Source organism: Bos indicus, chromosome 8 (genome assembly GCF_029378745.1).
Source record: "Bos indicus isolate NIAB-ARS_2022 breed Sahiwal x Tharparkar chromosome 8, NIAB-ARS_B.indTharparkar_mat_pri_1.0, whole genome shotgun sequence".
In the NCBI taxonomy this organism is placed as follows: Eukaryota; Metazoa; Chordata; class Mammalia; order Artiodactyla; family Bovidae; genus Bos; species Bos indicus.
Window position 1 is genome coordinate 55,542,207 of NC_091767.1, and position 25,987 is coordinate 55,568,193.

Below are 25,987 nucleotides of genomic sequence, written 5' to 3' on the forward strand. Positions count from 1 at the left end.
TTTTCTCTCCTAAATTCAAGGCATAATCTATTCAACATTACGATTATAATCTGGATGTTGTCATTCATGAAATCTTTGAAAAGACTTTATAATTTTGTTGTAAAAACAAGTGAAAAATTAAAACCTCAGGGCAGTGTGGCGTTCTGGAACAGAAAAATGACATTAATGGAAAGCTAGAGAAATCAGAATGAATTCTGTGTTAGATTAATAGTAATGTACAATGTTAATTTTTTAGTTTTGATAAGTTCTCTGGGTATGTAATTTTTTTTTATTTTTGGTTTTGATAAAGTGTACAGGTATGTAAGACGTTTTTGCATTAGTAGAAGTTGCGTAGAGAATATATAGGAACTCTATATTTAGTTGAAAATTAATTTACCCAAAACTTTAAATATGCAGCCATATGACTAAATAGTGGTGAGCCAGGTGCCAGGGTACAGAGTCCTGAGGCTTCTGTCTTCTCCCTGGAAGGTCACAATCTTGTTGACAAGTCAAGGTCGTCTTCTCCATAAGCAGATGAGTAACAGTACCTTTATGAGGCAGCCTGTGCCAGTGAATGATAGAGGGAGTCCTATGAGATAGTAGACGCAAGGTGTGTTTGGAGAGGCCTTTGCAGAACCGGTGAAACATGAGCTGAGCAGGATAGCTGAGTACAACTTTGATAAGTAATGAAGAGGTGGTTCTAAGAGACAGGAGCGGCCATGGATTAAGAAAAAAGTATTGGCAGTGATGATGCATTGTGGGTTCACTGCAGTCGAAATGAGCTAGTGCAGATTTGTACTAATCAAAGTATGGGGTGCTGAGGGTCTAACTGATATGGTGGGACTGAGAATTGACAGGATTCCAGGATGATGGATATAGAAACACAAAAGGAAAACAAATGAGTGGTGACTGGTAACTTGAGGCAGCGAAAGTTACTTAGGGGGTAGGTTTTGTTAAAGTTTTTCAGGTAATGCTGGACTGCCAAGTAGAATTGTATGGGGAGGAGTTACACCGGGGTACTGGAGCGTAGGAATGCAGCAAAAGGCTTGGGACTCTATAGTGAACAGAAGGAGAAGTCTAGAAGGAAATTTCACAGCATTCAGAGAGGTAACAAAGAGAGACTGAGTGATCACTTTGGGTTTCCAAAGCAGGTAGGGGAGAGTCTCATGAGGAGGATATACTGGCTCTGGCTGTAGATATGTCAGAGAGAAAAGCCACTGTGAAACCTTGAAAAATTGCTATCTGAATGGTCATCAGTTTTTCAGATTGATGGGCCTGAAATCCAGATTATGGGGAATTAAGCAGTAAGGGGTGTGTGTGTGTATACAGGAGGGGGTTGTTGACACTAGTTTTTAAAAATGTTTGGCTCTGCACAGACAAGGATATATACTTACAGACCTAGCTGAAGAGAGTAAAGGAAGGTTATTTAAATTTAATAAACATTTATTCACTGCCAGTTATATGGAAGATATTTTGTTTGGGGCAGTGGAGAACACAAAAAGTGATTAAAATATAGTGTTTTTTCCCCTCCTGAAAAAGTGCTACTTCAAGATCTTTTAGTGTTAGATAGGTGTTAAAATGCTAGAGATGATGCTTGCAAGCAGCAGAACAAGATCATTGACAGAACCAGCAGCAGAGAGTTGGAGAATCGATGGAGCAGCAAAGGGAGAGGGAAGAAAAGAGATGGCAGGTGAAGGCGAGGAGTCTGAGCCTTGGAAGGCAAAAGGGATCCCCTCTCTCCTAAGACAGGCACAGTGGAGAAGAGCAGACCACCAGTGTTAGAGCTATTATGAGATAGAATAGAGCACAGGTGAGCCTTCACTGTGAATCGCATGTGCTGCAGACTAGGGGTATATATTTTTCACTTTTGGAAAGTTCTGGTTGAATGGGAAAATGAAGCGCTTATTTTTGGTCCTTTGAGACAAAAAGAAAAGTGAAACACTTGGGCAACTGAGACATTGCTTTTAGCTTAGGATTTGTTTGTTTTTAATGTTTTATAATGAAATAAACATTTTTAATTGCTCAGATACTATGTGAACCTCTCAGTGTCTGCAGTTAGCTAGGCTGTGTGTCAGATGCGGATTCTCACAAAGCTTAGAGCCTAGGAAAGGTGGTAAGAGGACATAAAGTGAAAGTGTTAGTCACTCAGTCGTGTCCGAGTCTTTGTGAGCCCATGGACTGTAGCCCACCAGGCTCCTTAGTCCATGGGATTCTCTAGGCAATATGCAGGCTCTTAATAAATGCTTGCTGACTGGACTCTTCATCTGAGACAGAAAGTGGCTACGTGCCCATCCTGTGCACACAAGGAAGTATTAGAAGATTTAGAGAAGAAAGTGAATTGGAGCAATTTTCTGGCTATTTCAGTAGAACAAGGTTTTGAAATAAATTTGCCATATGTTTACCTAAAGGCCTTGTTTCTTCATAGACCTTTTTTCCATATGTTTAGAAAATATTTTGTGCTCATATTTTTTGGTCACAACTGCTGAAGTACTTTTAAGATCATCCTTACCAGTGAAGGGAAGCAGAAGGTGCCACCCCACACATTTTTGAGAAAGCTATTTTGTGCAGTCCTGCTTGGAAAGAAAATTATAGAGAAGACTGTTTAGGTATTATAGGATAGGCCTGAAAAGTGATTCTCAAGGTATTAATTAAAATGTAATCACTACAGAAGTTAGTCTAAGAGTTTCTCAACACATGTTCTGACAGAACGTTGTTAAGCAGAGTTGACGGGACTCCTGTTGAGGGACATGCTTAACTTAACCGAGCCCCGCTCCTCCCCCTTGGAAGAGGCAGGGAGGGCTACCCACTGAGGTTCCCGAATCCTTGCTTTGCTTGGGCGGAGGTCAAGCACTCCCTTTCCAGCCTCTTGAGGGCTTTCTCCATGTGTTGCCAGTGTGTGCTGGTAAAAATGACTTTAAACTCTTGTCAGCACAGTTACTGGTGCATGCATCACAGTCCCACTCAGATAAACCTGTCACAACACAGAGGCGGCCGCTGGAGAAGAGTACAAGGGCAGGCCTCTAGCTTTTCATTCGAGCATCACTAAACGTGCGCAGAGTGCCCAATTATTTCAGCATTATTGAGCAAGCCTACAGGAGGACCCAAGCCTTGCTACATTAGATTTTCTTTAGTAATTTGCTCAAGTACCGCTGAGGACACTTAAAGGGCTTAAAACGGTGGCTGCAACCAGTTTCCTTTTCTGGGTTGTTAATTCAGGTTTTCTCTTTCAAATTAACTCTGGCCGCATGCTGTGTAGCGGTTCTGGGAGAACTGTTTAACACTAATTTTCTCAATTTTCAGCTTTTTTTCCTTCAGCATAACTGCTTTAACAGTTAGTCACGTATATGTTTTGATTAGAGATGTATTATAGTGAGGCTCTATGTTTTTGGAGACCAAAATACAGACGCTTTGTTGAAGAAGTCTAATTTCAGCTATTAAAAGTAACCTAGATAATTTCATTATTTAAAAATTAGGTTATTTACAGTGCATTGCAAAACCAACAAATCCAAGTAAAAAATATAGTGTTTCTCTATTATTCATCTCCCTCCCTTAAAAAAAAAATATATGTGTGTGTATATATATATATATATATATATGGGATGTCTGACCCTTTATATGTATTTATAAAGGATAAATCTTTTCTTTCATGGGTGCTGGGCTTTCCAGGGTCTTCTTGCACCACTTTCCTCTCCTTTTGTTGTTGAGGGGTGACGCAGATACAAGGAACAAGTTCAATATCTTTGTCTCGTTTCTCACAGCAGCAGCAACTCCAGGCCCAGCATCTATCACATGGACATGGTCTGCCAGTGCCTCTGACCCCACACCCTTCGGGGCTTCAGCCTCCTGCCATTCCGCCCATTGGTAGCAGTGCCGGCCTTCTGGCCCTCTCCAGTGCCCTGGGAGGCCAGTCCCACCTTCCAATTAAAGATGAGAAGAAGCATCATGACAGTGATCACCAAAGAGGTGAGTGATTTTCTCAGAATGTCTGTCTGGTATCACCTGTCTGCTGCTGAGGGTCAGTCTGGATGTCCTTGTTTGCCTGTTTCTGGATTTCATTTTACCTGTGGCTAAACAAAGGATTTCCCCTGGAAGGTAAATTAATGATCGGAAGCAGTCTTTGCACAGTGGTCCCCTATTGACTGGCAAGAGTTAATACGCTCCCCAAAGGTATAGGGGGACACATTTCCTGGTTATTGCCTCTGATCCTTAGCTGCATCCCCAAGTCTAAATCAGTAATGAAGTGCCACAGTGCTCTGTGTTTGAAATTGTGAGTGGCATTATTAGCTAATTTTGACCGAATCCATTTTGGGGAAGGTTTTACTGATAAAGGCTCACTTCATAATTTGACAGACCTAATTATTATTTTTAAATCAGGTCAGTCTGTATAATGCAGTGAAAATCTTGCAGGTAAGAAAATAATTTAGGTAGTCTTAGTAATTGAGAAGTTGGTTTAACTACCTCTCTCACCCAGTCTCTTTAGAAGCATGAAATTAACTCATTTCTGTGTATAAGAACAACACGGTTGTTTATGTAAATGATTTTAAGTTGTGTTCTTTCTAGTTTGGTTTCTTCCCTCCACTGAAATAGATGATAATGCAGACACATTGTGATCTAACTATATGTTTGTATGGTGCTTATTAATAGCTTTTATTATTTAATGACACAAAAGCAAATGAAAGTCTCTCCCAGCATTCCTTTGTGGGAATTTACTTAGTCCTACAATGGGTGGTTCTTGGTCGGAAGGGTGTGGTTATAATTAAAACCCCATATCTCTTCTTGTTTCAGTGCCATTACCATGAATTATAATCTTGGGTAAATGATTTTTATCACATAAACATAAATGTCCCTTCTCTGATGTTAGAAACTCTGTACTGTTTGTCATATAGTTATCTTAGTGCTATGGTCCAGAACTGAGGTGTGTCTGTAAACACTTAAATGGAAAAGTCAATAAGGAGTATAAATAACAAGAATATCCAGCTTTGGTTTCTGAAATTATGTCAAAGGTAGCTTGGTGCTCTGTGGATCTGGTCGAGTAGTAATTAATTTTAATTAATTAACTTTACAGAAAAGTTGACATCTGTGTTATTTATTATTTAGTAGAGATCAAATTTGACAAGTGTGTGATTTTATGTAAACTAACTGGTACTTTTCTTTTTTGCCTTCTTCTCCCCTCTTGACCTGCCCTTGTTGCTGCTGTTTTGCCTATAGACAGAGACTCCATCAAGGTAGGACTCAAAGTTACAGATGAAGGAATGACTTGCCATCAGGCTATAAACAATTTGAATAAACCTAGTAGTGGATTCTTTGAGGTTTACCAAGATGATTTGATGGGCTTCACCAAATAGTGGTGAACTGCATTTTTAGATTCTTTCAGTTGTGCATTTGAGATTTTTGAAAAAATTGGTCCTATTTCTCTATCAGAATCAAGATTTATAGACCAAGATTGAATTATAAGATCTGGCTTGTGTTGCTCTTTTTATTATGTCTTTGCCATGTGAAAAAGAATAACTGCTTTTCTTGAGTTAAGCTTTGGCTGTAAGATAGGTAATGATGGGGAAAAAATCTATTTATAAGGAAATACACATTTTGGGAAACAGTTCCAGCCTACAAAACTCTTTATTAAAACGTTTAAGAGCATTTTTCTTCACCAGAATGAATTGTTTTTTGTTTGTTTTGTTTCTTAGTTTAATGACATCTTGGTTTCCAGTATAGCAAGTTATTCTCCTTGGGTTTTACATCTGTCTTACCTGCCTCCTCTGTGTCTTTATAGAGAAGTTATAGGGAAAGAGGAAAAGTATTCTAGGGCCTAATGATTTGGATGTGCTTGTGTAATACCATAATGAGGTGTGCTAAGGATACCTGAATTTGTATAGTAAGGAAACAAGAAAAACAGGCAACTGTGGCAGGAAATGAGTAAAGTATGAAATTGCTTGATAACTTTTGGATCATGCACAATGTAAATATGCTGCTGTATTGTGGATAATTGTGTTATACATGCCATTTATATTTTGTATAGATTAGAAAGCAAAGGAAGTTCTCAAGTACAGATGCTGTCAATTCGTTGTATTTTACAGTAGTTGAATGTTTTAGAGCATATGCAGTTACATCTCTTGGAGCTTTTAATGAAGTTATGCATACAGAAACTAAAATCTTCCCTTGAAACCACCTGTGCTATCACTTTGACTGCTTCTTTATTCCTTATTTTTTTTTAATAATAAAGAGGAAGTAGAGTTTTTCCCCGAAGCCATTAAATGATAGAAAATAAAATATATCTATTTTACCCTTCAAAAATCTTTGTAATTTGGAAGGGTATCTGCATACCCATAGAAATGTCAACATTGACAAATAGGAACTGCACACTTTGAATTACTTAATTTTGCATTTACAGTTGTGTACTTTGTTGTTAGTATGAGCATCAATACCTAAACTCAAAAGCTTTCTTAATCAGAGTGTAGTAAGTTCTCCGCACATATGTACTTAGGAAGTAGTACGTAAATGGCATTGACCAGGATTTGCTGGTAGCAGCCCTTGGGAAGCCAGCCTAGTTATTCTGAGGCCAGTGACATAACCATTCCCTGCCTTCGTATGATAAATACATACCTTCACAGGCAGGCCAGTGAGCTAAACAGAAGCCTCCTCTCATACCCCACTCCCAGAAGACTGAAAATATTTATACTCCAGTGCACACTTTTGCGTCAGTTTCATTTTATAGTTCCTCACGCCAGAGTAGGGTATATTTTGAAATCGTATATAATCATTCAAGATGAGTCTGGGAGTAAGTATCTGTGTAGCTTGGAAACCAGGGGAGAAGCAAAAGGAAATAGAGGCGGATGATTTTGCCTTGATTTATTGTGGAATGGTAGCTATAAATAGATATTTTTGTTGGGTACCGTTTTTGAATTGAAGTTGCACTGTGTCAGGTTTGGAGCTGTCCTGTGGCTTTGCTAGGTGAAATAGTTCACTAATTTTTATAAATGTGTTCTGTGACACTCAGAAAAGCTGTTAGTTGCTTGTTCCATCGATCGTCCTCATCCTCCCATAAGTGGTTCCTGGTTAAGAGGGGCTTTTTATGATTGTCTGCTGTGTGACTGGAGATGGTTTTTATCAGCCGGAGCATGCCAGTTGCCTGCAGCTGGAGTCAGGCTTGTATGAAATAATTTATTCATGCAGGATAATGCTCCTTAACATTTAACAGGTAATGAACGTGACATAAATTTCCTTCTTGCTTTTAATTTTTCCCTTTCCTCTTCTAATGTGCAAACAGGCTGCTCTGGTACTCTAAATAATAAGTAATTTTTGGCCATCTGTCAAAAGGAAATTTCAATACAAATTTAAATTAATGGTGCCTGAAATTTTTTATAGCTCTCTAAAAGCCTCTAATGTGCAGAAAATTCTGAATCTGCTGGTAGTAATTAGTGTTGCATGTAATGAGGATGTGGGCAATGTTATATAGTCCCAGTGTAACATTTTGATATGGTAGCAAAATTTTGATTTATATGAGGTTGTGGATGGGTTTAATTGTGAGAGACACTTTAAAATGTTTTCTTGATGTTACAGATTATTAAACAGGACAGATTTCAGAATAGCTTATAAAATATAAATTTAAACTTACTCTAAAGATTAAGGTAATTAAGGTGCTTTACCTTTAGGTGGCAAGTAAAAACGAAAGAAATTCCCTTGTTAAAGTGTTGGTCTTTTTTTCTTCCTTTTCTCTTCTTGAAGGTTCTGTGGCTACTAAACCAAGTACTGTTGGCTTTATTGATCTTGTTTTCTATAGCTCCAGTAGCCAAGTTCATTCATAAGCCTGTTATTTGCAGACTTGTACCTGACGTTTTTCAACAAGGATGGAGAATGTAAATATGAACCTAAAAGAGAAAGCACTGTAGGAACCCAAGGATCATTTTATTTGGTGAGGAGAAACAGAATGGTGTGTATTCTGGGGCTTTAATAGGAAGGATCCAAGGCACCTGCTTGTCACTTGGCCATCCAGTACCCACGTTCATGTGCCCATTGTAAGCCCTGGATTTAGAGGCTGAACATGGCAGGAAATACAGACCATGGTCCACTCACGCTCTTAGTTGGAAGGGTAGAAAGCACAAAAGAAGTTCCTACTTCTCCTTCCTGAGTGGGAGCTTTTTCAGCATCTTCTGGAGTTTATCTTGAAAAGATCCATGTGAAACCAATGAAATATTTTCTGAGGTGATAAAATCTTCCTCCGCCCCTCCCTCCTGTGTGCTGAGGGGCAGAAGTTGGTGTCCCCACAGTGGTGACAGAGCAGACATTCCCATCTGCTTCCAGGAGCTCCCTAGCTGCTGGAGGTCTCAGTTCATGAGAGGATATCATTAGGTTCCTCACATCACTGTTTCCACCTCATTGACTGATGTGAGGGTAAGGATTAAGAATTGTGAAGCCCAGATTCCCTAAAATTTAGTAGGAATCTGAAATTGAGAAATTAATTTTATTATACCCCAAAGGCCTATACCTCCTAGCAAAAAATAGCCACCAAAATCAAGACCAACTTGAATATAAATGGCAAAATTCACTATCACCAACTATTGATTAGCTCCATGGCCTCTCCCAAGTTGGTATTATTGTGCTGGCCTTATTACTTCCTAAGTCCTTCTTAAGTATATTATGTATTCTTGTTTTTTTCTCCAGCATGCAGTAACCTCAAGTCAGGCCCATGAGGAATTTGCAGTTTTTTGATTGTAAAATATAGCATAATTACATTGTTTTCCTTGAAGTGGTGGTGTTTTTACTTTCATTATTTCATTGGATTGTCTTTCCCAAAGTGCCATATGCATCATCAGAGTATGATCATTTTTAGTGATTTTTGTACATTGCCAAATGAACCTCCAGAAGTGCTGCAACATTTAAAAATGCCAGATGCAATATTTGAGTATATTTTCACACAATCCGCCAATCCTGAACTTAATAGCTTTTGTAATTTTTGCTGGTATAGTAAGTATGAATAGTGCACTTAAAAAAAATTTTACATAAAGATATTTTTCAAGTGAAATGTTTTTCTGTGGGTCTGTTTGCTATGTTACCTGCTCCTGAATGGATTCCTTGTTTTTGTTTAAGGGTCTTCATAATGATCTGCATATTAGTTGTATCTATGGCAATGCCTCTTTTTCCTGTCTTCGCTAGATTTTGGTATTTATTCTGTGTAGATGACTCCAGCGTCATACTTTGGTTTTTTTTTTTTTTTCTTCTTGTCTCTGGTTATTCTCTATTGTCAGTAAAGGTTTATCAATGGACAATTAGACTAAGGCTCTTTTGTTCAAATTGAAGTGTATGATTCAGGCCAAGAAAGCCCTTTAGCCTCATTAGTTGAGTGTTACAGGTGAAAGTGGGTTTTTAGCTTGAATTAACAGAATGGTTACTTCTGTTGGCTGGTTCACTTTATGCATTAAAATTTAATCGTGAAAGGTTCTGTTCCAGGGTCTTGTGTGACCTGTGTAACTTGGTTTTTATTCCCTTCTGTCTCTTTTTACTGTTGCAAAGAAATATCCATCAGAAAAGAGTGCCTTTAATATGTTTAACCACTTGGCATGTCCTTTGTGGGAGAAAACAGAGAAGAAGCCACTTGAGGAGGAAGGGTGGGCCAGTAGGAGAGGCCTGAAGTTTAATGTCTCTTAATTTTCTTAATTAGAATGCATTTCATCTCTTGCAAAAATATTACATCATAAAGTTTTTGTTCAACATAATCTTCTTTAAATTTTAAGGGGGCTCAATATTTATTTGTTTAAACTGGAATTTGAATTTTAGAAGCATTTGTTTCTCAAAATGTAGATAACCCAGGCAGTTGGGGTTTTAACACTCACTTCCCTTCCCCCATGCACCTGTGTAATCTTATCCTTCCTGAGAAAGCTTGGTGGAATTGCCTATAGACTTTAGAAGACAAAGGCCTAAAGTTGAAATCCATAAAATACTATAAAGAGAGGATATAATTAAAAAACAAACACCACCAACAAACTAAACTGTAGCGGGGCTTGCGTTATCTCCTGCTGTCCCCTTAGACATCAGTAATCTAAGAAAGGGTATGTCATTAAGGGCTGTAACTTGGTCTCTGTCCACTCTAACCTATTGAAAAATTATGTGAAACCCTACTTATGCAGTCAACCCCACTGATCTCTGAGCATGCATAGCTCATAGTTCAGATTTCATCGTGAAGGTAGTTGGTGAGGAAAGCTTTGTTTGTTATTTTGTATATGATTAAAGGTTTGGAGGTATTGAGGCCTTGCCCAAGTTTACATAGCCATAGCTATCCTCAAAGGAGGCGATTCCAGCATGCATTTTACCCTTGTGTACTCCAGTACTTAAAATGAACACTTTCTCTAAAGAATGGACATTTTTTTGGTCACCATAATGCCCTCGATCACTTGATAATTCCTTGATAGCTTCTAGCTTCTAATATCTAGCCTACAAACAGATTTCTATGATTATTTCAAATAATTGGTTTGCAAGAGTTTCCCTCCTTTTAAAATTTTTTGTGCCACTAACTTGTTGAAGAACCTGGGCCAGCCTTCCTATGGGGGGCCCATATTCTGAATGTCTCTGTGTACTTCCCAATGGTGTCACGAAGACTTTGTGCTGCATTGCACCAAGAAGAGTCTTTCTTATGATGAGGGAATAGGTAGAAGAATGACATCTAGGTTTGCATGTATGTTCAATGAAGTTTATTAATGATCAAGGCAGTAACATTTTTAGAAATGTATACTGATGATCAATAAAATAGATAAGATCCTATTTGTATGCTTTTACTTTCAGACACAGACTATCATGTATTTGCAATCCAACTCCATTTTCCAAACATACATGTAATTGCTTAAGATACACTTTTAAAAATATATTTTCAAGTGGGTAGTGTCCTAGATGCCCTGTGCTCCAACAGAGCGTGGGTTTCTCCCACTAAATTTTCAGCTCTTTAAGGGCAAGAATCTTACCTTCTTTGTGAAACTGAGTGGGAGGACAAATCAAGGATGAGTAGGAAGGAAATTGTATTATTGGGTTGGCCAAAAAGTTCATTTGGGCTTTTCTGTAACATGGAAAAACCCAAACAAACTTTTTGGCCAACTGGTAGAATTAGGATCTCTCTAGGTCAGCTGTGTGTCAATGGGCAAGTCACTTAACTTCTCTGGATTTCAAAGTAGTTACTTACTACTCTAGGCATTTTTCCAAGAGTTTGAAATGTAACTGTTTTCTTCGGTTATTCAGTCCTGTTCCAGAAGTGAATTTTGCAATACAAATCTTATACCATAGGAGGTATTTCAACAATAAAGTTGGCCATGCTGCTGCTAAGGCGCTTCAGTCGTGTCCGACTCTGTGCAATCCCATAGACGGCAGCCCATCAGGCTCCCCCTTCCTTGGGATTCTCCAGGCAAGAAAGAACACTGGAGTGGGTTGCCATTTCCTTCTCCAGTGCATGAAAGTGAAAAGTGAAAGTAAAGTCACCCAGTCGTGCCCGACTCTTAGCGACCCCATGGACTGCAGCCCACCAGGCTCCTCCGTCCATGGGATTTTCCAGGCGAGAGTACTGGAGTGGCTGCCATTGCCTTCTCCAGTAACTCAACTGGACTTCTACCAGTTGGCCATACCATTAAGCCAAATAAGCACGGTGGTAATTATATTTCATTTTGAGTATTGAGTGGCAGGGAAATAGTTTAATGTTCTAAAGTTTACCCTTCAAGGATTTAATTTTCCAAAATAAGATGGTAATTTAAAAGTAAGTGTTTTAGCATTATGCTTGCTTTTTTAGTTCTTTGTGGAGACATTTGTTTCTACCATACTCCTGTTTGGGATTACCTTATCATAGAATAATCAGGAATTTAGTACTATCTACGGGATTATGTTGCAGTAATTTGTTCAATATTGAATTGATACCTGCTTCTAGGCATTTTACATGTGTGAAATGTAACAGGTGCCCTAACTCCAGAAAATATGTTGTAATTGTTTGTTTGTTGAACAGATGAATAAATATCTTTAGGGCATAGCTGGTCCTCAGGTGGTGAGCATGAAGGGATCAGTGTGAGACTGGGGAAGCCGTGTTGGCTGCACCCTCCTCTACCAATCACTGAGGCAGAACAAATGTTAATTAACAGGGGCAGACTGGTTGTGGGATCTGCCTTCCCCAGATGATTTTTGGCAAGGGCATTTTAATTCTTTTCCTCCATAAATCAACCCTCTTAGTTTCCAGACAAACATTTTCATCCTAAAGTTTAATGTCTCTTAATTTTCTTAATTAGACTGCATTTCATCTCTTGCAAAAATAATACATCATAAAGTTTTTATTCAACATATCTTTTTAAAATTTAAAGGGGGCTCAATATTTATTTGTTTAAACTGGCATTTGAATTTTAGAAGCATTTGTTTCTCAAAATGTAGATAATTCTTCCAAAAGAATTATTTAAAAGAATGCCTCACCATCTTTTTTACATTCATATATAGTAACACTTACCGTAGCCCACTCTGGAAAAATCATAAAATTACCTACAGGGATGCTCAGTATCCTCACTTCTCTATTTCTTGAGTTATTTCTGCTGCAACACTTACTTCTATCCAACTTATATATTTTGTTTTATGGTGCTTTGAAGTACTCCACATATCTTCTGGGTTAAAGATTCTCTGCACCTGGGGGCCAGCCGCTAACAAGGGTTTTAATTTTGAACGTGAAGAGGAGTCATATCTAATAATTACCGTGGCAGGTGCCTTGGGACATGGTTGAACAAGATTTGAGCTTCATGAAAGAGGAAAGGAAGTTTGCTGAGGGCTGACTAATACCTGCTGCAAGAGTTTTGGATTCTTTTAATAAACTTGCTGTTAGATGAAACTAATGAAATCGTATTTCAAAACTAAATGCTGCTTAGGTCTAGCAAATCAAAACTAAATCTTAGAGTTGAATACTTGGTTGTTTTACTTTGAATCTAAAAACTGAACAAAGTAAATCATATGAGTTTGTCAGATTCCTTATTCAGAACTAGTCCAAATATCTCTGTGTGTAATAAATTTTACAGCTTTAAAAAGGCATTTTAAGTGTCAGCTGATAGAACTTTCGGGAAGTCCCTGGTGGTCCAGTGGTTAGGACTCTGTGCTTCCACTTTAGGGGACACAGATTCGATCCTTGGTCAGGGAACGAAGATCCTGGGTCCCACATGGTATGGCCAAACACACACACACACACAAAACAAAACTAGTGTAGTCATGTTAATTCCTGTTTATGTGTGATAGTTGTAATTCCAGTTTATTGTTTAGATGTAATTGGTGGCTAAGCCCCGTCCTCCCCCCATCCCTAGGTTCAGTGATGCCTCTGGTTTTGCTCACTAGAAATGGGGAAAGCAGCAGCATACACTTGCATGAAGTCTCCTCACAAGCAGTCTACCTTTCTTCCCTCACACTGTTTAATATTCCATCCCTTCATCAGCCACTGATGTTCACGACAAGCTTACCCTTTCCTGTCCCTCACCATGACTGTAGGGTGAGCTTGAGGAATTCTTTTTCATGAAAATGGACTCCCTATTTAATTGTATCATACATACCCTAAGGATTCTTGAATTTTTTTCTTTTCCCTCCCAAATCGATACTTTTCAAGTTGCTGAGTGTTCATATTTAAGAGAAGGGGAGGGCAAAGGGAGGTTAACAGGTTAGTGATGCCACCCAGTGAGAGAAGCCAGTAGGCAATATAGCAACACCTCATTTTTATTTATTCTTCCTTATGGCCATTTTAATTATTTTAGAAATTTTCGAGAATTCATTTATCTTTCTTTAAACTTCTGTTTTCTTGAGTGACATTTGGCCTTTTGAACAACAAAATAAAATTGGAAATGCTAATGTTTTGAGCCATCTAAAGGGGGAAAAATAAAAATGTCACCATGGTAACAAAGCTGCTTTCTAGATGGTTTCCTAAGATATGCCTGAACTAGAAGCAGATGTCTGATTTGAGAGTCTTGCCTCCTTCAATGTAAACAAATAACTTCTGGGCAGGTGTTGGAAATAATATGGAAATCCTATTAAGGGGCCCTGGGTTCCTGTCAGTCACGAAGCCCGTGCCACAAAAGGGCTGGTTGTCACATAAAGGCGCAGAGTAAATTCTCATTAGGCCTGAGCTTTTCCCAGGAAATGATTGTCTCGGTGTGTTCTTTCTCCTGTGAATCTGAATGTAAGCTGTTGCTTCTATTGATCTATTCACTGGCTTTATTTTTCTCCTCTTCATTCCAGATCCTCCCTTGCCCCTGCCAGCCTGTATTCTGCCCCCTCACCCACCCCTTCCCTTTAGATTAACACTTGATCTGTGCTACTGCTCTGAGACTTGTGACATTTGTGATTTTAACCTCCCACCCTGGGTGGGGGAGGAGGGAAGTCACTCTTCCATCCCTGGGGCCTGTGGGACAAAGAACCAGGCTGATGAGGCTGAGTACCGAAGGCTGTTTGGAGCCACACAGCAAGAGGCAGCCACAGTCCTGAATACTGTTCTGTGTACATTTACTTGTAGTTTGTGTGTTATGAATTAAGCAGAAACTAAAAGCATGAAGAGACAGTGTATTTATGAACTTTTCCAAACCTACGTAGTTGTCTGGTAAGCCAATAAAACTGCACTGTACAATATGGTAGCCACTAGCCACAGCAAGCTATTAAATTTAAATCAGTTAAAATGAAATAAAATGTAAAAATCTAGTTCCTCAGTTGCACTGTGACACTTCAAGTCCTTGGCAGCCATGTATGGCTCTTGTAACTGCCATGCCAGCGCCACCATGGGAGAGTACCATCATTATAGAAAGTTCTGTAGGTCAGGGAGAGACTTCAGTACAGGCTCACTGGTTCAGCTGTTTTATCTGGTTAAAACCGACCCCCTGATATTCAAAAGCAAAGCTTTCTCCTGATGCATAGAAAATAAGGGGCATGTGTGTATTTTGGTTTTGTAGCTTTACTGTTCAGAAATGGTTGATATGGTCGACTGCATTAATATAGTGATCTTTTAAATGGGTGTAGGCCTTTTTTTTTTCTTTCTGGTGGAATTGATTGAGCAGTTGAACATGAATCTTCCCAGAATGGACCCCTATGAGATACTTTTTAATGTTTCTAAACAGAAAGTTGAGGTGGTGGTAGGCGGGGCTGAAGGCTGTGCATAACGATGTTCTTTATAATACTCAGAAGGTTAAATGTGGATAAACACTGAAAACAAGGCTTCAGAAAAGCCTCAGTATTATTATGCAGCATTTCTCGGACTGTAGTCCCTGAGACGCACTTCATAAAGCCAATAAAGCGCGCACTGGTGGTCTCCTGTTGCCCTAGCAACGGACCATGGGGCACAGTGTATGTGAAATGCATGAACATCTGTGAATTAATCTTTTTTAGTTTGTTCTTTTCTTGGCACTGATTGGCCCATGTGGGCTTGTGCCTGTGACACTGTGTGGAGGGGTAATCTGGAGTATTCCCCAGGGTCTGGCCCAGAAGTGGTTGGTGGAGCGGCAAGTGAAGGGAGATGTAGCCTAGTGTTGCATGAAGCAGTGCGGGTGTTTGGCCCCACAGCAGTCTCAGGGCTATATACCTTCAGGTATATAGGGAAATGAATAAAAAATGTCCTAGTAAATCTGGGCATTATTGGGTTTATTGGACTGCCCTGAAAAAATAACCTGTAGAGAAAATTGAAATAATCACTTCTGTTTATACCACAGCTATCTGGACCTGAAAGGTCTCTGACTTATTCCACATCCTTGTACCAGCCCCAGTCCCTGCTGCAGGGATTAGAACCAAACCATATTAGACTAGTCAGAATGAGACTCCTGAATCGGACGTTTAGGCTGGAATCTGTTTTGATAATAAAATCTGATAGTAACCTAGTCAGACCTTATTTAGAGAAGTTTTAAATTGAGCTGGTGACAGTTCTGTCCTTGGGAGAAGAGAGCAAACTGTGACTAAACAGAGGCACATTGAGGAAGAGTACTTTGGTACTGTTGGAGTTGCAGTTACTCCCCCGCTCCTGACGGGAGTGTCTTCAGTTCTTGCCCGCACTGCGCACCCTCCACAGACTGTGTGTGTTCCCTTCCTCCTGTCAGTGGCAGATGCTCCCTTGTAAACTGTTTTGCTCACCTTCATCATTTTCAGTTCCTTCTCTACCTATTTTTCTCCTACCCTTTTTTCCTCAGTCTCCATTCTCCCTTAGGGGTCAGCCCTCTTTCCTGGGGATGAAGGAAGACTATTACTATAAAATGTCTCATGCTGGCTGTGGTCTGTTATGTATAACATGTGAAGTGAGAAATTTTGTTCATAAATGTCTTAGACAAAACTCTGCTTCGTGCTAGTCCATTTGATTTGCTTGATGGTCATTAATATTGAGGGGCATATAAGTAGGAAGAACTCCTTGTCAATTTGTATGTTTTCCTTTGGCTATTAAAAAGGAACAACTGTACCTCTGTAGCTGAGAGATTTTCCTGATTTCCTGTTAGACAGCTAAACAAAGATTATTATTTTAATGGTTTCTGATTTCACAACCTTTTGGTCTTGACAGATGAACTTGAAAATTGAGCAGTACCTTCTAAATTATTTAAAGTAAGCTAGTAGGTGTCAGTTTGGCAGCTAGAGGGCAAATAGGCCTGCATTGGGTCATTGGGATGCATAGTAAAATTAGGTATAGTCCCGCCCCTCAAGATGTTTTCCTGCTGAAGTATGCAACTTGGGATATGCTGCCTTCTGAGTAGAAAAAGATGCATTAATGAATCGTTCCTCTTCATTTCTTTGAGCTTCCAGTTAGTCCCAGATTCCCTTAAAATGTACATATAGAACTAGTCTGTGCTGTTTGGAGGACTAGCTTCTAAAGGCAATCTTCTGAGGAAGCTGCCGGGGCTAGTGTGCAAATACATGCAAAAAGGGAACCTTTAGCAAACACCAAGGGTAGTGCCAGTGGCAAAGTTCTGTAGGCTTCCCATCTTGATGGTGCCTTTTACTTTTATTCAGATACCATTTTGTAGGAATCAGTGAAACAATTGGGCCATAGAGCTAAAATATTATCAGACTTCTGGATGTTTGAATTCCACTCATTTGCTTTTCAAGTAGTTTCTCTGATTGGGGAAAAAAAAAAGTTTTCTGTTGCTGCCTCCAGTAAATAGCCTCTTTTACTTTCAGATGGAATTTTCTTCTTTCAAGAGTTTTTTTAAAAGTTTATCAACTTTGTAATTGTTAGTTGAAGGCAGCCTCTGAAATACAACAGTTACAGGAAATATGAAAGACCTTTAGGAGGGAGTAGAATTCATGTCCTGGACAAATATTTGTTTTTTTGAAAGCACAATTCTTTATGTCCCAAACTAAGAATTGTTGGATATTCCTGGTTAGAAATGAACATTCTACAGCAGTAAATGGCAGTGAGTAAGCTGGCTATAGTGAGGAGAGGAAATGAGTTTGAATGAGTTTGAATCTCTACTGTTTCCTTCATCTGTGTTTGACAGATGTTAAGTGTGTTAAAAGCAGTAATTTTGTAATCTGGATGTGGAAGGCTGGAAAAGGAAAGAGAACACAAATAATATAGAAGGGAACAGATTTCCAGCATCCTGATATTTTATTCTTACCATATATACTGGTGCAGCAATCAAGAATAATCTTTGAATTCTATTTTTAACTTTTTAATTCTTAATATGTTTTTAAAGTATTAATAGAAATAAAATCATACTTTCATTACTGTTGTGGATATATGAATCTATAAAAACAAATGGTACTTAAGGGAAAAATTTCTCACATCATTTTCTTATACACACACAGTATTGCAGTGGAATGTTTGGTGATGGGACAATCTCAAAAGATGAGGTTCCCAAAATTGTACACGATACTTTCCTGTTAGGCCAACCCTTAGCCTTTGTGGGATCTGGTAAAGATTACAAATAGAGTCCCTCAAATCGTATGTTTAAGTATTTTAAAGTTATAAATTGAGTTAATAAATATATCTTCATAATCATCTGAAAGGCCAGGTTTGAATTCACAATTCTCAGGCTCCCATAGGAGTTCATTGCCAGACAACGTGGGCCTTCACATATTTTTTTATTGATGCCCCAACTCTCATGTCAAAGCTTCCTTACACCCCAGTAGCACCCCTTTGGTCTGGGTGTGCTCACACTAATAGTCTTTTTCTTGGAGACTCCAAGAAAAAAGACTTTGTATGTGGGCCTTTGGGCAGGAAATTTCAGGGTCCTTATACCCAACCCAGCTCTTGGTTTAGAGCGAGGTAGGCAGAGGGTGTGGGTGGACATGTCCTCTTGGTCCTAAGAGAAAACTGAATGAGTGCCCAGACCCTAGGTTAGTCCCCTCTTATCGAGCTCTTTGGTTTGTATGTGGTTTCACAAGCCATATGTTTAAGAGAAAAGAAAGAGAAGTGAGGATTTGAAACTGTTACATCTCAGAATAGTTCTTTATTAAATAAACATTGACATTTTATTCAAAATTAGGCCAGAGAATTGACATTGTCAGATATCATCTTCACAAAAGGTACTTTTAAACTTCGCTTTGTAGGTGGAAACGGCAACCCACTCCAGTATTCTCACCTGGAAAATTCCATGGACAGAGAATTTGTGGTGGTGGGCTACAGTCCATGGGATCGCAAAGAGCCAGACACAACTGAGCCCACACACATGCAGAACATGCCTGCTGCTAACTCACTTCAGTCGTGTCCAACGCTGTGCGACCCCGTAGACGGCAGCCCACCAGGCTCCCCTGTCCCTGGGATTCTCCAGGCCTAGCGCGGCTTTTAAAATACTTCATTAAAAATCGTCAGTGTATATTGTACCTGTTCACAGTGCTTGTGAAAGGCACCAGGGTCATGGGTTGCCCTGAATGGCTTTTCACTGGGCCCCACCCTCAGTCTGGGCCACAGGGAAGTATGGATCTGTAGTGACAGTGCCCAGCAAGGTTAGACCTAAAAGGATTAGTTGTAAAGACTCTGCTTTCTTAGATTAAAGATTATCACTTGGAGCCAACTCGGGTCATGATTTCTGTTTTCATCTGCTCCTGTTCCTTTCATGTGCTTCCATGGTTGGACAGCTGGAAGTGCCACAGAAATATTTAAAGAGCCCTGTTCAGTAGTTTACTGGGCAAGTCGTTGAATAATTCACATAACAAATGATTAGACAAGCACTTGTCCATCTGACTGCATTATTCTACATGTTTGCTGAAGCAGAGAAGGAGGAGTGCAGCGTTTCCTCCTCCAGAGGGTATACAGTGGCCGTATTGACCCATCTAGTTATTGGGTTTCAGCCTTTTGTTGACATTGTTGTAAATGAAAGCAGCCCGGAGGAGCTCGGAGCAGCTGGGCTGGATAATTGTGAAGAATTCCTGCTTGTTGCTGTTACCCCCAGTGTTTGCAGTGGGTTGTTTGCTTTGACTTTTGTTGAACTGTTGACAAAAGCATTAGATACAAATGGGAACAAATAAAGTGGTGAGATGCCAGGAGGGCTTGGCAGGAGTAGTGGTTTTCATTCTGATTTAAATAGGGGATGTCGGAACTTATCTAGATGGGAAATGGAAGGTCATGTCTGTGCGTGTGTGTGTTTGTGTGTGTGTGTCTAGAACTGTTTTCTTTTCAGGTACCTGGGAACTAGTTTGCTGTTTATGTACCTTGGCTTACAGAGGTGAGAGAATTAAGAAGGCCGCCGTGTCTTATAACCTTAAAAAAGCTGCACTGTACTTAATGCCCTTCAGGTGTGTTGCTGGCCAGGAATGCTATAACAAATCATTTCTGGATTGCCCCTCCCCAGCTTTAAAAATATATTTTTTTAATAATGGAAGTATTTTGGGTTTGGGAGATGACAGGCATGACATGGAGGTAGGGAGGATTAAGAAAAACAGTATATGCTAAAATAGTATAGCTAGCAGAATGGAAGTCATTTACTGGAACGCTTTTAATTTGGTTTAAACAAAATACTCTTTTGTATATTCAAATGGGGAGTAGTTCAGCTGTTGTGAAGCCAGAAAATTAATAGTATTTTTAGTGAAATAGCAAAAGCATGTCAACAACATAGCTGCAGATGATAATGCTGGCATTTTATTCATGAGGAATTATCAGTGCAGGTTACTGGACAACATAGTGTGACTGAAAATGATTGAGTGTCGGAGAAGCCACTGTCCTTCTGCTCGATGATTTTATTTTGCATTTGGTCTTCCTCAGGCTTCATTTGTGCATGTATTTTCCCTTAGTTTCCCTATCATAAACCAGAATGTAAGGTCGTCTTGGCTGAGGCTTGTATGCATATTCTCCCCCCTTGAAATGCCTCACAATGAAGGCTTCTCTCTCTGCGTATTGACTGAAAGTCTACAGAGTGTGTTTTCATTGCACAGATGGTCAGTGGAGGTGGGTGGCCTTTGGAGAAAGGTCCCTCTAAATAGGTCTCTGGGAGTTGTCTAAAAGCACCAACTGGCAAGACTTCCCACAATGCATGAGGTGGATAACTGTCAAAGAATTTGCCTTCCTGGCAAGTAAAGGATTTGGAATATGTAGTAAGGCCAGAAAAATGTTTATAAAACCTGGGCAAAGATAGACAGAAGCTGCATTTATTAGGAAGTTAAAGCACCCTCTGGAACAGTGCATTTCCATGTTATGATAATGGAAATTGTACCGAAATGTATTTGAATGGTTCTGCTAAGCCATGTCTTTGTGTTTGGTCCCCATTTTGGCCCAGAGCACCCTGGGTACCATCAATAAGACATCCTTTTATTGGTACTCGTTCACCGAGCGTCAGAGCAGGGAGGCAGCCAGTGCTTCCTCTTCACCGTGTTCTGTTCTCTGGCATTATCTGTTGGATTCTCCTCCTCTGCCAGTGACAAAAAGAATATATGTACGTTTGTGTAATTGTTCTTTGGTTTCAGTTGGCCAAATCTTAAGGAATTCTAGTGGAGAAGAATTTACTGAGTTTATGTTAATAGAAGGAATGTTAGATTATTTTAATCTTTGCAACATTTCTAGTCCTAAAGACTAGTAATCCCTTGGGAGGTGGGTGGCAACTTCATGGGCAAATTTGTCAAAAAGAACTGCAACTCAGAGTGATATTTTGTTTATCACTAGACAATCAAGTAAGTGTAGAGACCTAGATCTGAAGTTCATAAGGAAGAAATCCCTGAAAAGACTGAGTTGGGGATAAACACATCTGTGTGACCAAGTAGGTGATGTGTCTTACAGAAGACCCGAGGGAGGTGGTAGTGAAATCATGCAAGTTAGAAAATATGCAAAGACAGTAAGGCAATAAGTTTTCATTGTTAACAAGCCAGAAAGAGTGAGAGAGATTAAGGCTCCACAGACTTGACTCAGCATGATGCCAAAATTATAAAAGACCCTGGGCAAAAATACAGTAAAAAGCTTACCCTTGAAAGGAATGAGTTCCAGAGAACCTCACTTAGGCCAAGACAAAGAGGTGGACCCACTTCACCCCTCAGGCTGTGGCCAGGGCCACAAGGGTGAGCATGTTTTGGAGAGACTGGTTTTACAGACAGATCTCTTCCCTCCTCCTCTTTTCCCACTCACTCCTGGAGCAGTATTCATGTTTGCTGTGCTCTTAAAGCTAAAATAACACCCTTGTAAAGGGTGACTCAAGTCGTCTCTTTGTACACTTGGTTTGAACCACATTTCTCAATGCTGGGAAGCCAGTGGGTGTTGGGACCTGTCCACATCGGTGCACATGACACCCTATGAACCCCAGCCAGCCTGCAGGTGAAAGGCCATGCAGGGATGCTGGTTAGAAAAGCAGGCTGTAGACTCAGGTGGCCTGGGTTCAAACCCTGCGTTCTGCCATTTACCAGCTTTGGGCAGGCTAAATCCCTCATGTTCTATTTTCTGCTCTGAAGGGTGGTAACGTACATTTTCAAAGGTGCCTGTCACTTAGTAGATGCTCAGTGAATCTTGCCCCCCCCCCTTTTTTTTTTTTTTTAGTGTACAGTATGGATAATTTGAAAGTAACTTGGTTCCATGTATTTTTGAGGGGTTTCATATTTAAATTAACTTGCATTTGACAGCAAGTACAAGACTGACAGCAGAAAGCAGAAAACTAGAAATGTGCCAGCCTATGGAGGAAAGTATTCTGAGATTAAAGTTTTGCTGCAGAAAATCTACACAATGGACCTTTGTATGTGCAGATGGTTGAGAATTAACTTTACCCGATCTAAACACATATTTAAATATAAAGGGAATTTCGTTATTGCAGATAGTTCAGCCTCGACTGAGAATGTGACATGTGACCTTTTTATTTTTTAGAGAACGTGACTTTTATATGTTTTAGAGCCAAAACCACTTTCTACTCCTGATAGTTGAAATTGGAGACCAAACGAGGAGAACTTTACAGGGTCCTGTCAGCCCGTATCATGGTTTTAAAAGCCATTCACCTGCTGTGCCAGCACTGTGTGCTTCTGCTGGTTGGAGAAGCTGCTAACTAGCCTGACAGTGACCTCCTTACTAGCCAGAGGAGTGACCTGAGGATCACGGTCTATGGTCTACCTTGAGTTTTGCTGGGAGCCTCTTTTATCTTTGTGTCAGATGATCTGTAAAATGGACGTCTCCCTCCAGGGCCATAGACTGTCACGATCCTGTGTTCCTCTCATTGTGTGGGGAGAGGGATAGACCCAACAGGTGCTTCTTGAGCAGCCAGGACTCTGGCTACTACTACTCCTACTCAGTTTACTACTCACAGACCTAATCCCTGTCATAAGGCTGGCTGGCTGGGGAAGGAACCCACATCCCTGAGCCGTAATACTGATTTATTTGCAGCTCCTTCTCTTCAGGCTGAGTGCACAGCAGTGTCATGAGGTGAGAGTCGGTCGGTCTTGGGCTTGGCAGGGTGCGTCTGAGGGAACAAGGACACTTGCATCATCTGGATGCAGGGGGTACACAGGCCTGGGTCCTGCAGAGGAAGCGACGGACTGCACCCCACCCCTCTTTGAGTATGTGCTCCTGAAGGTGAATGTTGACAAAAAAAGGATTCTCGCAGGGTGCTACCCATCTGCTGTGTTTCCAATAGCAAGATTAACCTCAGTTTCTCTATAAAAATGTCAGTCTGGAAGATGTCGTATGGCCTGTGCTGCACACATCTGTCTTCCAGGGGTTACAGAAATAAGGAACCCCTCCTTTTGGGGAGAGGGTGCCCAGAATGTGCAGTTAGATTACTCAAAGGGTCAATGCCAACAGAGTCCAAGGAAATGTTACATTTTCTTAGTAGGAGTGACAGAGGCCAGAGTTCTAGAAGCAGGCTTACACTGGGCATAGGGTGGTGCTTCCCTCCAGGGAGAGTGCTGGCACAACTAGGCCTCCTTCCCACGGGGATGGGCAGTGAGGGACCCTGGCAGGTAGGAGTTTAGCTGCCCATGGGGGCCAGGGCCTGTCTGGCAAAGCCTTTGAGATGTCTTTTCAGAATGACTCTGTTTTCTAAGAATTAACCTCGTCTGGATTTTTAGAACCATCTTCCTGGGTGATCAGTGATCACCCTTTCTGTGAAAGAGAGTACCTGAAAACCACCAGGCTGTATTTGGGGCAGCCCATTTTTACCAGTCGCCAGACGTTGTTTTTAGAAAAGTGACGTCTCCTCTGACGGCCCAGGAAGCTTTTGTGGGGTCAGCTATGCTTGAGAATTCTGAAGTCTTTGTTTCTTCTTCCCTTTTCCTACCCGAGATGCCATTTTGAGAGTGTATTAGCTCAGATTTGGAATCTCACATTTCTCTGGTTATCAGAACTAAACACCATGTTTCTTTGTAGAGATTTATTTCTATTTAAAAGATAAGGAAAAGGAATATACATCTCTCTAGCTCAAAAAAGGCTAAGAAGGAGTAGACTAAGTGGAAAGTTTCTCCAGCCGCAATTAGAGTTCTGTTACAGCAACAAGTACAAGGGGGGCAGGTGGGCTGCAGAACACTCAGCTCAGGGACTCAACTAAAAATGCTTTAAAAATGTAATTCCAGTCAGTTTGGGTAGTCTTAGAACATTACAAGATGTGTGAAAACAAACCTTAAATGCCACAACCAGTGAAAAGGGCATAGTTTCAGAAACCCTGCTATAAATTATGTGCCTTTGGCTTTCAAAAATGTAGAGGATGCATCACTGATATTCAGAATAAATATGACAGAGAATTGTACAGTCTTTGCATCTTACAAGAAGTGAAATTTTTAAAGACCTAGTTTTGTTTGGCCTAGATTCCCAAATTTTTTTCTGGTTGTCATAACATTTGTTTTGGGAGATGTACAAATCAAATCTGACTGTAACAAACACCATTACAACAAAAATATCCCTATAACCACACAATTTCTAGACCCCAACCAAAAATCCACTTACTTAAAACAATATTGAAGGAAACCCAATTCCATTAAGGCTAAATAAGTGGGTTAGTCTTGGAGGTTTTTCCTTCATGATTTACTTAACCTCCTGGAATCCATATACATGAATTGGCAGTAAGTGATTTTAGAAATGTTTGTTTACCTTTGGAATATATTACATGATTTTTAACATGTTGTTTCCTTTTCAGATTATTTTCTGTAGAAGTCCATAAGAAGTATTTGCTTTTGTGGGAGGAGTCCATCCCAGATGAAATGCTTCTGTCTGATTCCCTACATTGCACATTTTGGTTTCTCTTACTTTTGTATCTAGAAAGTATCTCATATATAACTTTCCCCTAAGAAAAATTAAAGTTCTAGTATAACTTAAATTTGGCTTATTGTCAGACACTGAAACCACAGGCTCAGAATACAGTTAGAGTGATTGGCCATTGTCACCTGTGAGTAGTGTTGGCTGGCCTCTGGCCCTGGTTGACAGTTGGTTACAATCCTGGCTGTGTTGCCTTCCCTCAGAGGGATGCAGCTTATAGACTGGGCAGTTCTGGTTGGTGGCTCCTGCTTCTGGTGTCCCTGGGCCCAGCACCCTGTCTTCCTCTTTGTTGCCCTCAGCTTCTGCAATCCTTTTGCATGACGTATGCAGGGTCTACTGCTTTCCTGGAAGTTAACGAAAATATCTAAAAGGCAGCTTAGTATAGAGTGAAAACATGCACTTGTAGCCACTGTCATGGGTTCTAGGCAGGTCTACTGCCTGCTCTCTTTGTGATCTTGGACAATAATAATAAAAAGTAATTAGCATGGTAGATGCATTTATTCTGCGCCGACTAAGTCCTTCCAACCATCTTTCTGTTTATTCAAAACAGCCTCCTAAGGTGGAGTTTACTAGTATCTCCAAGTTAGATTGAGGAAAGTGGAACACGGTTGGTTAAGTGATTTGCCACAGTCACCTGGACTAATCAGATGGTAATCAGATGAGTTGATTAGAACTAAGTTAGGTCCCATCACTTCATGGGAAATAGATGGGGAAACAGTGTCAGACTTTATTTTTCTGGGCTCTAAAATCACTGCAGATGGTGACTGCAGCCATGAAATTAAAAGATGCTTACTCCTTGAAAGAAAAGTTATGACCAACCTAGATAGCATATTGAAAAGCAGAGACATTACTTTGCCAACAAAGGTCCATCTAGTCAAGGCTATGGTTTTTCCAGTGGTCATGTATGGATGTGAGAGTTGGACTGTGAAGAAAGCTGAGTGTGGAAGAATTGATATTTTTGAACTGTGGTGTTGGAGAAGACTCTTGAGAGTCCCTTGGACTGCAAGGAGATCCAACCAGTCCATTCTGAAGGAGATCAGTCTTGGGTGTTCTTTGGAAGGAATAATGCTAAAGCTGAAACTCCAATACTTTGGCCACCTCATGCGAAGAGTTGACTCACTGGAAAAGGCTCTGATGCTGGGAGGGATTGGGGGCAGGAGGAGAGGGGGCCGACAGAGGATGAGATGGCTGGATGGTATCACCGACTCGATGGACGTGAGTTTGAGTGAACTCCAGCAGATCATGATGGACAGGGAGGCCTGGTGTGCTGCGATTCGTGGGGTCGCAAAGAGTTGGACACGACTGAGCGACTGAATTGAACTGAACTGAGTCCCCAGAGTTGTCCTTTTCATCTCTACACTAGGATCAATGGAAACATCATCCTATGTATTAATGTCTTACTTGGAATAGGGT

The 25,987-nt window shown here is 40.3% G+C and overlaps 1 protein-coding gene across 12 annotated transcripts in view; it reads left to right on the forward strand.

Moving 5' to 3' along the window:
• TLE4 (TLE family member 4, transcriptional corepressor) overlaps positions 1-25,987 on the forward strand; it is a 154,943-nt gene that overhangs the window by 76,457 nt on the left and 52,499 nt on the right. For 6 of the 12 annotated variants that reach the window (XM_019966104.2, XM_019966107.2, XM_019966106.2 and 3 more), the window contains 2 exons: positions 3,738-3,942; positions 5,188-5,204. In XM_019966104.2, coding sequence (XP_019821663.2) covers positions 3,738-3,942; positions 5,188-5,204 — 222 coding nt within the window. The remainder of the gene's footprint in view (positions 1-3,737; positions 3,943-5,187; positions 5,205-25,987) is intronic. The other 6 variants (XM_019966105.2, XM_019966108.2, XM_070794694.1 and 3 more) reach the window with 1 other exon arrangement.